The sequence below is a fragment of the Hypanus sabinus genome, chromosome 16 (genome assembly GCF_030144855.1).
Source record: "Hypanus sabinus isolate sHypSab1 chromosome 16, sHypSab1.hap1, whole genome shotgun sequence".
Classification (NCBI taxonomy): Eukaryota; Metazoa; Chordata; class Chondrichthyes; order Myliobatiformes; family Dasyatidae; genus Hypanus; species Hypanus sabinus.
Window position 1 is genome coordinate 85922250 of NC_082721.1, and position 12798 is coordinate 85935047.

Consider the following 12798-nt stretch of genomic DNA (forward strand, 5'->3'; position numbering starts at 1 on the left):
TTTGATCAACTGGTTATGGATCGCATTAAATTCCATCTTCTTGCTACATTGGACCCTTTCCATTTGGCTTATCATTCAAATCAATGATGCCATAGCCCCTGCCCTCCACTGCCCTGTTCCCAACAGGAAAATGCTGCCTCAGACATCATTGGCTTCACCTCGGCATTTAGCACAATCATCCCCGAGGAGCTGGTGGGTCTCAACACCTCTCTCTGTAACTAGATCTTAGATGTCTTGACAGAAGGACCACAGTTAGTCCGTGTTGATAGAAACATCTCTAGCTCCATCATGCTGAGCACCGGTGCTCCCCAGGGCCACATGCTCAGCTCACCTCTGTTAATGCTGCTGATGCATGGCTGTATGACTAGGTTCAATTCCAACCAAGTCATCAAGTTTGCGGAAGACGCACAGTGGTTGGCCTCATCAACAATGACGAAGAGATGGTGTAGATAGAGGAGATATCAGATATTAAGTTTTCTGATATGTCATTAACATGAAATGTTACATTTTTCTCTCCACAAATGATACTTGATTGACAGAGTGTTTACAGCATTTTCAGCTTTTCACATATCTAGCGTTGGGAATTTATTTACTTTCTGCAGGTTTCCAGGCTCTGACCATCTCTGAGAACACACAATTCTGTAGTTGTTTGACATACGGATACTGTGAGGATATATCTCCGTTAATAGGGTGTATCATCTCAGTTTCTTCTGGGAGTTGAGAGCTTTTTCAGAGTTGGGGATACTATCTGTGTATAGAGTGTCAATGTGGATATAGATTTTGGTTCTACAATGGGGTTAATGTTTTTGGGTTTAAGTGAGGCAAATGGAGTCAAAGATGAAATTAGTGTAGATTTATTGAATGATGGAAGAAGCTCTGGGGGCTGTAGGAAGCATTTCAGCTCCGGTGCTTGTGCTTTCTTGTGTTTAAACGTCAAAGACTTGCCTAGACTGATGGACAACTACTCGCTTCCTGTTTGCCTGTTACACAGTGTGGACTTCCCTTTTACTCTCTGTCAATAACGTTGTTAGAGGAATGCAAAAGTAGACTGCTCGCACAATTTGGAATTTTTTAAGTCAAGCAAAAGAAGCAATAACCAGACTAAACATGCGGAAATCTGCAGATGCTGGAAATTCAAACAACAACACACACAAAATGCTGGTGGAACACAGCAGGTCAGGCAGCATCTATAGGGAGAAGCGCTGTTGACGTTTCGGGCCGAGACCCTTCATCAGGGTCTGAAAGGAAAGATAGTAAGAGATTTGAAAGTAGTGGGGGGAGGGGGAAGTGTGAAATGATAGGAGAAGACCGGAGGGGGTGGGATGAAGCTAAGAGCTGGAAAGGTGATTGGCGAAAGTGACACGGAGCTGGAGAAGGGAAAGGATCATGGGACGGGAGGCCTCAGGAGAAAGAAAGGGGGAAGGGGGAGCACCAGAGGGAGATGGAGAACAAGCAGAGTGATGGACAAAGAGAGAAAAAAAACAACTAAATATGTCAGGGATGGGGTAAGAAGGGGAGGATGGGCATTAACAGAAGTTAGAGAAGTCAATGTTCAATAACCAGACTACTTGGTTCCAAAAATCAGTACAGCACATGTAAACCGATCAACACCATTTTTGACAAGAATACTTTGGTTGGACACTCAAGTTCAAGTTTAATTGTCATTCAACCATACACAAGTAACAGCTAAAGGAAACCATGTTCTTCCCGGGCCAAGGTGCAAAACGGTCACACATAGCACCTACAATTAAGATAGCTCAGACAGTCACAAATAACAATAACAACAGTGGGTTAAACTTTATCAGCGGTTTATAGCACAATAGTCCTCCATGCAAGTAAATGCACAACAAATAGCAGATCAATGTAGAGTGATCATTAAAAAAAATGTAATCCTTTTAGACATGCTAAACCAAATAAAACATGAAGCTGCACAAGAGCTAGAAAGAATCCAGTCTGACGACCACGACAGTACTGCGCAAGAAAATAATGAAGATGCAACCCACCAAAGCACTGATGAAAATACAATTATTTCAGCTGCTTCACAGCTGGACATTAACAGCAACAACACTGTTCCAGGGACTCTGTAGAATGCTGATGACAAAGCTGAGCTTACAGACAAAATTATCCTAATATTTATCACCACACTAACAGAATATATGGGCATTGACCCAACCAAAAGACCCGACCTACCAAAACAAAATAAGTTTCGCTATACCCATATTAACGCATCCTTTTGGCATAATATCTTGGTCTGAAATTGATCTGGAAAAGTTACAAAGAAAAATAAGAACTGAAATGACAAATTTCAGAAAACATTATGCACATTTGAATGCACTTAGATTAGCACTACCTAGGATAGAAAGGAGAAAAGGAATACAGACATTGAAAATCTACACAACAGTCCGATAAAACTTCTAAGGATATACTTTCATCAATAAAATACAGGAATCAGCACTCCACACAGGCATATGCAATTCTAATAAGAGGTACACGATACTAAACTTAAAGGAGAGCACAACCCAGAAAATTGAAGTAATTATCGCAATTGGAGAAGAAGTTAATCAATGGAAGACATCCCCATGATCTGACCAGACTAGATGTTGACAAGGAAGTGTTGAATGCCTGTCTCAGAGTTGCAGAACTCTTCCCAGAAACAGAAGGGTTCCTTGTGGCAGTACAAGACCAGGTGGTTAACACACACAATAAAATCAAAAATACATAATAAAAGTCCAAAAAATTTGAAACAACAAGTGTAGAAAATGCCAAGAAAATCCAGAAACATCGCAGGATCCTGCAGCAGTTTAACTCAATCTGATAATTTACACAGGCACAATCAAGTGTCAAACACCATTCACCAATATCTTGCTTTAAAATACAAACTCATAAAAGACACTAATGACTCACAAGGTGTTGTACTTAATTATTAATAAAACTAACAAATAAGAACAGTCTACCTACATATCTAATCAGTTTGTATTATTTATTCTGTCTGTTCCAGTTCCTATTTTTGACATAGTTTTTATTTCTGGACTGAACCTTTGATCTGAAGCACAGCAACGTGCATTTCCCCGTGGCTCCTTCCCTCCTCACCACCCATGCCTTCCACCCACAACCCCGCACCCCCAGAGTTATAATATCTGTAGTGTTTAGGAAAACATCCTGAGGATCAGTTTACCAGGACTGGGGTGCAAGCAGGTGAAAATCAATTCATAGGCAACACGAGTGAATCTGCAGATGCTGGAAATAAATAAAAACACAAAATCTACCTCCTCCCAAAGACTCCCGATGAAGGGTTTCGGCCTGAAACGTCGTCACTACCTCCTCCCATAGATGCTGTCTGGCCTGCTGAGTTCTGCCAGCATTTTGTGTTTTTATGAAAATCAATTCATGATTCCTGCGCTGGAGACATTGGCATATTCAGAATCTTGCTTTGACTCAGAGTACTCTTCCCACTGCCACACCTTATGAACAGCCAGGCTTTATTAATAGTCATTAATCGAAGAGTGTTTAATGACGCTGGGATACATCATCAGCGATGCAATCTGGGGCCATCAGTTGTTTCGGGCATTTCAACATCAGACACTCTCATCCAGGCGACCCAGCCTGGGCTGATAGGCCCTGGTTTGTGCCCCGAGCATTAGTCCACGGGTCACACCTCTTAATCCAAGGCAATCTGGCAGTGTGTTCAGCGGTCTCTGTGGCAGTCCTGACATTTCTGCACTTTGCTGCCCCCATAATGCCAAGGAGAGAGTAGGTTCTGCATAGGGAGCCTTTGTATCATGTTAACAAATAATTGTTTTAAGGATAGTGAAGGTAGCTGCACAGTATTTTTAATATGCATGGTACTTTTTGTGGAACCATTTTGCCTAGAAAATTAATTTGAAACAACAAAAAGATTGTAGATTAGGGGAGAGAAGGTGGAATATGTATCAATGTTGTCACAGCCTTCCTGTTGTCACCTTTCAGTGTGGTGGAGCCATGAGCTTTCACAGCTAGGATCACTGTGGTTCACCCGACAGGTTTTCTGCACTTCAGGGAGTGTACAATGTTAATCAAATTGCAGAACTGTCGAGAGCACTAAAGGTTCTCAACTAACTCTGTTTAAACAAATGGCCATCTCTCTTGCTAACAAACTCAGCTACAGATATATTGACCACCTTGTCAATGAGTGACTATTATTATGCATGATTACATTACCTACTTAGGGACATGGGGGTTTGTTTCACTGTTAGCTTATGGGATGTGCATATGCTCAACATGTAGTGAGATTCTTGTATTGTTTCTTTGGTCCTACCTAAATTAGTCTAAATTAGAAGGATGAGAGGGGATCTGATTGAAACTTATAAGATTATTAAGGGATTGGACACGCTGGAGGCAGGAAGCATGTTCCCGATGATGGGCGAGTCCAGAACTAGAGGCCACAGTTTAAGAATAAGGGATAGGCCATTTAGAACAGAGATGCGGAAAAACTTTTTCACCCAGAGAGTGGTGGATATGTGGAATGCTCTGCCCCAGAAGGCAGTGGAGGCCAAGTCTGGATGCATTCAAGAGAGAGTTAGATAGAGCTCTTATAGATAGCGGGGTCAAGAGATATGGGGAGAGGACAGGAATGGAGTACTGATTGTGTATGATCAGCCATGATCACAGTGAATGGCGGTGCTGACTGGAAGGGCCAAATGGCCTACTCCTGCACCTACTGTCTATTGTCTAAATTGTGTTGGAAGTTCTTCCCATGACTGCCCCTCCCGGCATTCATTGTTTACTCTTCTTGCCATCCTCTCTCCTCTCTTCAAACCTCCACATTGGAGACTGACTCCTTATACTTTTTGGAATCCTTTCCCTCGAAGGTGTGAATTGTAATCAGTGAATGCTGTAAGATTAAACAATCTGTGTTTAACTGTGAGCTGTTCATGAGTAGCAACAGTAATGTGGACCCAATCATTCCACCTCCATCCCCCCCCCCCACCACACCACCCCCTGAAACTGCCCTCAGCAACTCAGTAGAGACCAGCCCAGATATTGAAAAACTAGTTTGCTAGCTCAGCCTGTATTAAACCATTTTGTTTAACCCTCTTATGACTGTGATTGAGTTCAGGTATCTAAGGTTGGCTGAACATAGTGTGGTGCCTCCTTCTAGTTACACCCTTCCACATTTCACAAGTATAACGCTGCTAGATTTTGGAAAAATCATGGGCATAATTCCTTGCTCTATTTACAAACAGTAAAATTGGTTGGAAATTACAATCCAGCTGCTTGAATCAGCAAAACAGCATTTGCCTTGTCTGAGCGAATACACTGAACAACTATTTTTTTCTGAAGTGTTGCAGGGAAGAAACCTAAATGGGAATGCAACAAGTGTGAGGAGCCCAGGCTTTGCCTTGCTCGCCAATTTTAAACCCAAAGTGGAGCTCAATGGTTTTCTTAATAAGGGGAGTCATGCTCCATCTTTGAGATTTGAGAATATAACAGAAAGTATCATGGCTGTTGCAGCATTAGTGAGACATTTTGCTATCACAAATACTCCTGGAAATACAATTCAATATAATGAGTACACACAACATGCTATGCTCGTAGAGTATGCACATCAATGTGATCCAAATCAATATATGTGTATATGCAATGCATGGAACGATGTGTGCAAGTTGCTTTTATAGCCTTTCTAAAACCTGTCCTATTGTGCACCATCCACTCTGCCTAAGCATGCCCAGGTCTGCCTGGACAAGGCAGAAAACTTCTCTGTTTACATTGTGGGCAACATTTTAATTGTGAATTATGAATTGAAATAATAGCTGGGAGATTACAAAATGGTGCATGATAGGGAAATGTCATGGTGATTATCATGATCTGCAGCCCAAAATCTATAAGGTACACACAAAAGTATTCAGGAATCAAATTTGTTATTGTCCAGTGTTATTGATTTTATTACCGGTGTTCAAATGAAATTTTCTATTCTCACTGTTCATTCTTGAAGCTATTGTGAACGTACTACTGAAAGTTTCTCCAGCTGTGCCATTTTAGGAAGGCCTGTGTATCACCTGATTAGTGTTCAAACGACTTCCTGGCTGCCTTAACAGCACCGATCCATAAACTACCAGGAAGCTCCCAGGAACCAAACTTGCTCTGCACCAAGTGTTGCTGAGCTCGAGTGGGGTTGCTGAAAGCTTTGGAACCTTTGCAAGGGAAGAAAGCAACTGGCTTCCATTCCAGATGTGCCACCCTGTAACCTTGCTGGAAGTCCTTGATGATGGATGCTGCTTTCCTGTGACAGCGCTCCATCTAGATGGGCTCAGACAGGGAGGGCTTTACCCGTGATGGACTGGGCCGTATCCTCTATGTTTTCAGTCTTGCATCCTTCTTTTATCTTATACTTCTATCTTGTATCCGACTGTGCTGTTGTAGACAGTTGGTTCAAGGTGATGGTATTAAGGGCAGCAGGTATCGAACACCCACATTTGGACTCTTTTACCATGTATCACTCTAAATAGAAAGGAAAATCATGTAGTCAGTCACATGATAAAATAATGCAATGTATCAAAGGAAGTGTGTTTTCCTCTATTACCTGTTCGATGGGTGTAAGCTGCAAATGGATAAAAAATGGTACAGCATAGAAATGATTCTAAGTCCATTTTGACTGTATATGCTTATGACAGTGTCAAGCAGACCGTCGTGATTGAAATTTACATCTCTAAAGGAAGACACTCAATTCAATATGTGCAGCCATACTTCATGAAAACTCCTGCTGTTCATCTCACTTTTTCGTCTTTATCTCTCACACATCTGTGGCACATCATGCAGATACTTCATGAGTGTGATGAAGGATTTTGCTTCCATCTTTGGTTTTCAGGCAACGAGATCTGACGTCCTCTCAACCATATTCTGGCTTTAAAGTTTTACTGAATTCCCCTCTAATCTTTCTGCTAATTAAATTGATTGCCCATTTTTATTGACCTCCCTGTTAAAGGAACTAATTGTTTTATCTTTTTCTCTTTCACGTTGAATTATTCAAATGTTGGCTCTATTTGAAATATATTAATGGAAGACCATAGACTTAGATTTAGGCCATTTGGCCTACTGAGTCTGATTTCCATTGCACATTGTTGATTTATTTTCTCTCTCAACCCTATAATCTTTGACACCCTTACTAATGAAGAATCTATCAACCTGAACTTTAAATGTACTCATGACTTGGCCTCCACCACCATCTGTGGTAACAAATTCCACTGATTCACCACCCTCTGGCTAAAGAAATCCCTCCTCATCTCTGTTCAATGGAATGGTTCAATCTTTTTGATTTTAGGGAGGGGGAGAAAGAAAATTAGAGAGTAATATGTATTCATAAAGTATTCTGCTTGCAATATTCACCTCTTAAATGCAACTAGTCCCTTTACTAGAACATAGCTTGCTTTTTTAAATATAAAATGGACATTTTTGTATTACCACAGTGTTTTATGAAGGTGGCACTTGACCAACTCACGGCATGCTAAATGTTGCATTTCACCCAACTCCTGTTCCCATCAGAAAAAAGACAGCTGACACTACAAATCTCTCTCCTCTTTCCTCACACTTCACCTTGATGTCATATGGGTTGGGAGAGGCTTTGAAAGGTCTTATCTCCCATACAGGTGCTATGCAAGACAAGTTTGTTGTCCATCCACAGCTTCATGCTGTGGTTCCATGTGAAGGTAGAAAAATTACATGAGCACAAATGGTTAAGAACTAGAATCAGCCATTATTTAAACTGTAAAGCAGGAGATCACAAACTACCTTTGGTTTCTCATCTGGATAAATTTCACACTGCAGGAGGAATCTCCCAATTCCATTGGCCACATTTAGCACCACAGATATATTGTTCAATAGACAAGCATGTCACCCATTTCCCTAGCCATAGAACAGCAGATAGATGATTATCTCTTAGTTATTACCCTTTACTAAAACTTTTCTGTTTCCTAAACAGGCTGGGATTGGGCACCAGGAAACCTCATGTCCTCAGCCATTAAAATATAAAGTTTAAAATTTATAGACTTGTTAAGTCCTGGTGTGGTAGGGTATGATATTTTATCTTGCTATATGAAAATGTCAGGAACATAATAATTCCCAGGTAAAGAACAGAATTAGATTTATTAACCCAAATACACAAGCTGTGTAATATGAGGTTACACAGCCCAAGATGTAGCTTGGTTCCTGGTTTTTGTGCTCTTTCTGAGGGACTGGAACTCAAGGTTTTGAATAAGGAGGATTTGGGGAACGTAGGAGATGTGTAGCAGCAGGCCAGCCCAGGAAAATTAGTTCATTTTACTGACTGAAATACAGAACATGCTGACTATCTGTGAAAAGAGAAAGAGTTAATGTTTCAGTCAAAGGCCCTTCATCAGAACTGGGAATGTGAGAAAGGATGTTAATTACAACTAACATCTTATCTCAGATCTTATGGAGGGTTTTAGGAACAGAGTGCATGGCCTCAGAATAGAAGGATGTCCCTTTAGAAAAGAAATGAGAAGGAATTTCTTTAGCCAGAGGATGGTGAATCTGTAGAATTCACTGTTACAGATGGCTATGGAGGCCAAATTATTGGGTGTATTTAAAGCGGAGATTCTTAATTAGTAATATAAGGGTGTCAAAGCTTATAGAGTGAAGGCAAGAGAATGGGGTTGAGAAGGATGATAATACAGCTGTGATGGAAATATGGAGCAGATGCAATTGACCAAATGGCCTAATTCTGCACCGATGTCTTATAGTTTTCAACCTGAAATGTTAATTCTGTATTTCTTTCCACAGATGCTGCCTGACTCACTGAATGTTTCCAGCACTTTGTCATTTCCGATTTGCTTTTCATATCATGGAATACTTTGCAACAGCAAATAAAGTTGGCATGTTCGGAATCTACCAATGTCAAGATCTCTCTAGGTTTCCTGGTGAGCATCATCTACGCTCAGTGGCCACTTTATTTGACAAAACTGTACACTAGATTGTTAACACAAATAAACCAGTTATGTGGCAGCAACACAAAGCATAAAAGCATGCAGACATGGTCAAGAGATTCAGCTGTTATTCAGACCAACCATCAGAACGGGGAAGAAATGTGATCTGTTAATTTGTTCATGAAGTGATTGCTGGTGCCGGACGAAGTAGTTTGAGTATCTCAGAATTTGCTCATCTCCTGAGATTTTCACACACAATTTCCAGAGAATGGTTGAAAAACAAAAGAAAACATTCAGTGAGCAGCAGTTGTGTGGGCAAAAATGCCTTATTAATGAGGGATGTCAGGGGCAGATGGTGAGACTGGTTCAAGCTGACACGTTACAAGAGCAGGTGTACAGGAGCATCTTTGAATGCACAACAGGTCAAACCTTGAAGTGGACGGGCGACAGAAGCAGAAGACCACAAACACATTCAGTGGCCACTTTATTAGGCATCTGAATTACCAAATAAAGTGGGCACTGAGCATCTGTTTTGTCAGCAATGAAGCTGATAAAAGGGGAGACTGTATGAGGGAAGACACTAGTGAATTCATGATGCTGAAAGATCAACTCACATCTGAATCTGAAGCACTGCAGTTTTCCTCCATCAGTTGTTTTAACACAGTATTGCTACCTGTTAAAGAGAAACAATGCTTCATTAGAAACCTCCATCTTCGTTTAATTGTTGTGCTTGGAAAGGGGCTGATTAGCTGACTGGAACCAAATGTCATTAACATCATGGTGCAACAGGACACTGTGATAATACCTCACATGTGAGCCTCTTTCAGTTAAATGATCGGTTGCCCTGACAGCTCTGATGATCTTTGTTATAATGGGCCTACTGGTCTGACATTCAGCACTACCACATGGGACAGTGTCTTCACCTACTGAGCCGTTAGAGGGGATCTGTCACTCATTCTGTAAATTGCAATGAGCAGGGAGTTAGTTACATTTCCTAAAGGTAATAGAGAGGGGAGATAGCAGTGTAATTTCTTTCAGTTCCCTCAATGGCCAGCAGTAGACTAATGCAGTACTATGTGATTGCAGGTGTACTGACACAATTACTGGCCACTTTCGTCATTGGAAACACCAGCCTTTTGGTGTTTTAGAGTGGTCTTTATCTTCTACTAAAATGGAATAATAATGTAAATAAAATATTAAAATACCAGGGAATGCTCTCAGGATAGAGAAAAGGATTAGTGGGCACACATTCAAAACCAGACCATAAATACATTGCTAATGTGTGCTGGCTCCTGCTCCCCTTTCAAATGAGAGGAATCATTCTGAAATAAGTTCAATACGAGGTAATAAATTCATTGTTGTTCAGACTGACCTCTCTTGTCAATGGTTTCGCTTCTGCTGCTGCAGGAACACGGATTCCGAATCTGTTCCTGCATCTCAACTATAGCTTGTCTATGTAGAAACACAAATGGGGACCATTGGTTACTGACCCGTGTGAGGACACTCCATGCCCCTCCTGCTCAATACTGCCCACTCTCTGCTCCTTCTCTTGAATGTGCTGACTGTTACTGGTCCTCACTAAATACATGACGATGAGTTGGGCATTTAATTTTTCTGCCAAGTTCAACTCTTCCCTCACAGTCTAGAAATGGTCAATGGGGGGAAGGATCTGAGCAACACAACACAAACACTGGAGATTGTGCAGACGCTGGAAATCCAGAGTAGCACTCAAAATACTGGAGGAGCTCAGCAGCTCGGGCTGCATCTCTGGAGAGGACCCTTCATCAGGATCCTAGCAGTTGTTCTTCCTTCTAAACCTGGTTATTCTGTACTGATCAGTATCAGTGCAGTCATTAGGATTGTGGCTAAATTGGAACTTGAACGTTTTCCTACCCCTTTCTCACTGTGCCCCTCTCACTTTTATTGCTGCTCTGCCACGTACTTAATGTCTCGTATCTCCTGTTCAGTATCCGGCGGCTGCAGTTGACTGCATCTTTGTATCAGACTTTCTAGAATCTGGATGGAGGTAAAGATTACAAGATGTTATTTTAATAGTCTAATGCCAGTCATAACACTATGAACTGTACCAAACAGTCCATCCCATTCAATGCGTGTTTTTGTTGAGATTCAGCATGTCACTTAAAACTTTAACAAACTTCTACAGATGAACAGTGGAGAGTATATTGATTGGTTGCATTACAGCCTGGTATAGCAAAACTAATAACCTTGAAAAGAAAAGCCGACAAAAAGTAGTTGATACAGTCCAGTCCGTCACAGGTAAAGCCCTCCCCATCATTGAGCGCATCTACTATGAGTGCTGTCACAAGAAAGCAGCGTCCATCATCAAGGACCTCCACCATTCAGGCCATGCTCTCTTCTTGCTACTAACATCGGGAAGGAAGGAGGTACAGGAGCCTTAGATCCCACACCATCAGGTGCAGGAATAGTTATTGCCCTCAAGCATCAGGCTCCTGAACAAGAGTGGATAACTTCACTCACCCCAACAAAGAGCTGATCCTCAACCTATGGGCTCACTTTTGAGGACTCCACAAGTCAGGTTCTCAATATTTATTATTATTATTATTATTTAGTTTATATTTCTTTTTTGTACTTAGGTTCAGGACAACAGTGGAGGATTTAATGGCTCTTGCAGAATTACAATCTGATGTGAGGAGAAAAGGAAATGTTTTTAAATCTGCTGCACTGAAGGAGGAGAAATGGATTATTTAAGCAAATAGCTGATACGTTTGCTTATTAACTGTTGCTGTAGGAATGTCCTGCTCTGCCAATGGAGAAACACTGGCTAGATCCAAAGGTCTAGTACTCTTCACTGGAGCTGATGCTTCAAGCAATAGTAGTGTTTTCCTTCTCAGCGGCTTTGGTTGATGTTCAGAGGGACGGTGGTACCGTGGATTTTGGTTGATCGGCCATTGGTTAACCAGGACAGCTGCTTATCTGGGACAACTATTAAAGAACAAAAGCTATAAGAGAAAATAGCCAGGATTCCCCTTGTTTACTTGGGACACAATGCCTCTTAAACACTCTCTAACTAGCGTCAAATGCATGCACTTGTGTGGCTGTCAGACACTATACCAAGTTTAGAATGAACAGTTGTGTTTGTGTTCAAAAAGCAGTGATTTTTGTCACTGATGGTTGACGAGAAACAATTCAGAACTGTTTTGCTCACTTCAGTTTCAACATTCAGGCTTGAATGTGCCAGAAACAGCCAGGAGTGAAAATCAAGTAATTTCAAAAAGTTGGGAACTAAGAAGAAATTTGAAGGTATCAACAATAATCTTAAAAGATACGATGAAAATGAAGATATAGAGGATGCAATTGTTGAAAGCATTGTTTGAAGGCAGTCCATTATCTGCACTAAGTGTTTGCACCGAATTTTTCACTTCTGGTTAATCAAAAGAACGTGGCAGCTTAATTCTTCCATTGATAACTATAGTGAACTAACACACCATTTTATAGTTATTGTTGTAGTATTGATAGTGTTCTAAGTTATTGTGTATTTCATTTTAATACATAATTTGTTACTCAGTTATTCAGTAATTTGTCTTTTTTATCCCTTTGTAACTATCTTCATGAAACTTTGACTATTCCGGACAGCTGTGTAATCGGGCCAAAATGTGCTGGTCCTGTTGGGTCTCAATTAACTGGATTCCAATGTACATCAGTCGTGTTAGATTCCCATCAGTTAACACCCTTGGTTTATATTAGAGCCTGATGAGACACTCAAACTCAGTTGGTCCCTCACAAACTGCTCTGTTCTCTCAAGGAAGATTTGCTGATGGGGACAAGGTGAAAGATTTGGAGAAATTGATTTTCACCCTAACAGTATTAGTCACAATCGTTTAATTCCTGTAGCAATGAA

At 41.0% G+C, this 12798-nt stretch overlaps 1 protein-coding gene across 4 annotated transcripts in view; it reads right to left on the reverse strand.

The window, feature by feature from the left end:
• Positions 1-4991: 4991 nt before the first annotated feature.
• Positions 4992-12798, reverse strand: part of LOC132406547 (golgin subfamily A member 5-like) — a 38799-nt gene continuing 30992 nt past the window's right edge. For 3 of the 4 annotated variants that reach the window (XM_059992359.1, XM_059992357.1, XM_059992358.1), the window contains 4 exons: positions 10861-10934; positions 10291-10370; positions 9533-9591; positions 4992-6477 (listed from right to left, as the gene is read on the reverse strand). In XM_059992359.1, coding sequence (XP_059848342.1) covers positions 6463-6477; positions 9533-9591; positions 10291-10370; positions 10861-10934 — 228 coding nt within the window. In that variant the 3' untranslated portion in view covers positions 4992-6462. Of the gene's footprint in view, positions 6478-9532; positions 9592-10290; positions 10371-10811; positions 10935-12798 lie in introns of all 4 variants that reach the window. The other variant, XR_009516192.1, reaches the window with a different exon arrangement.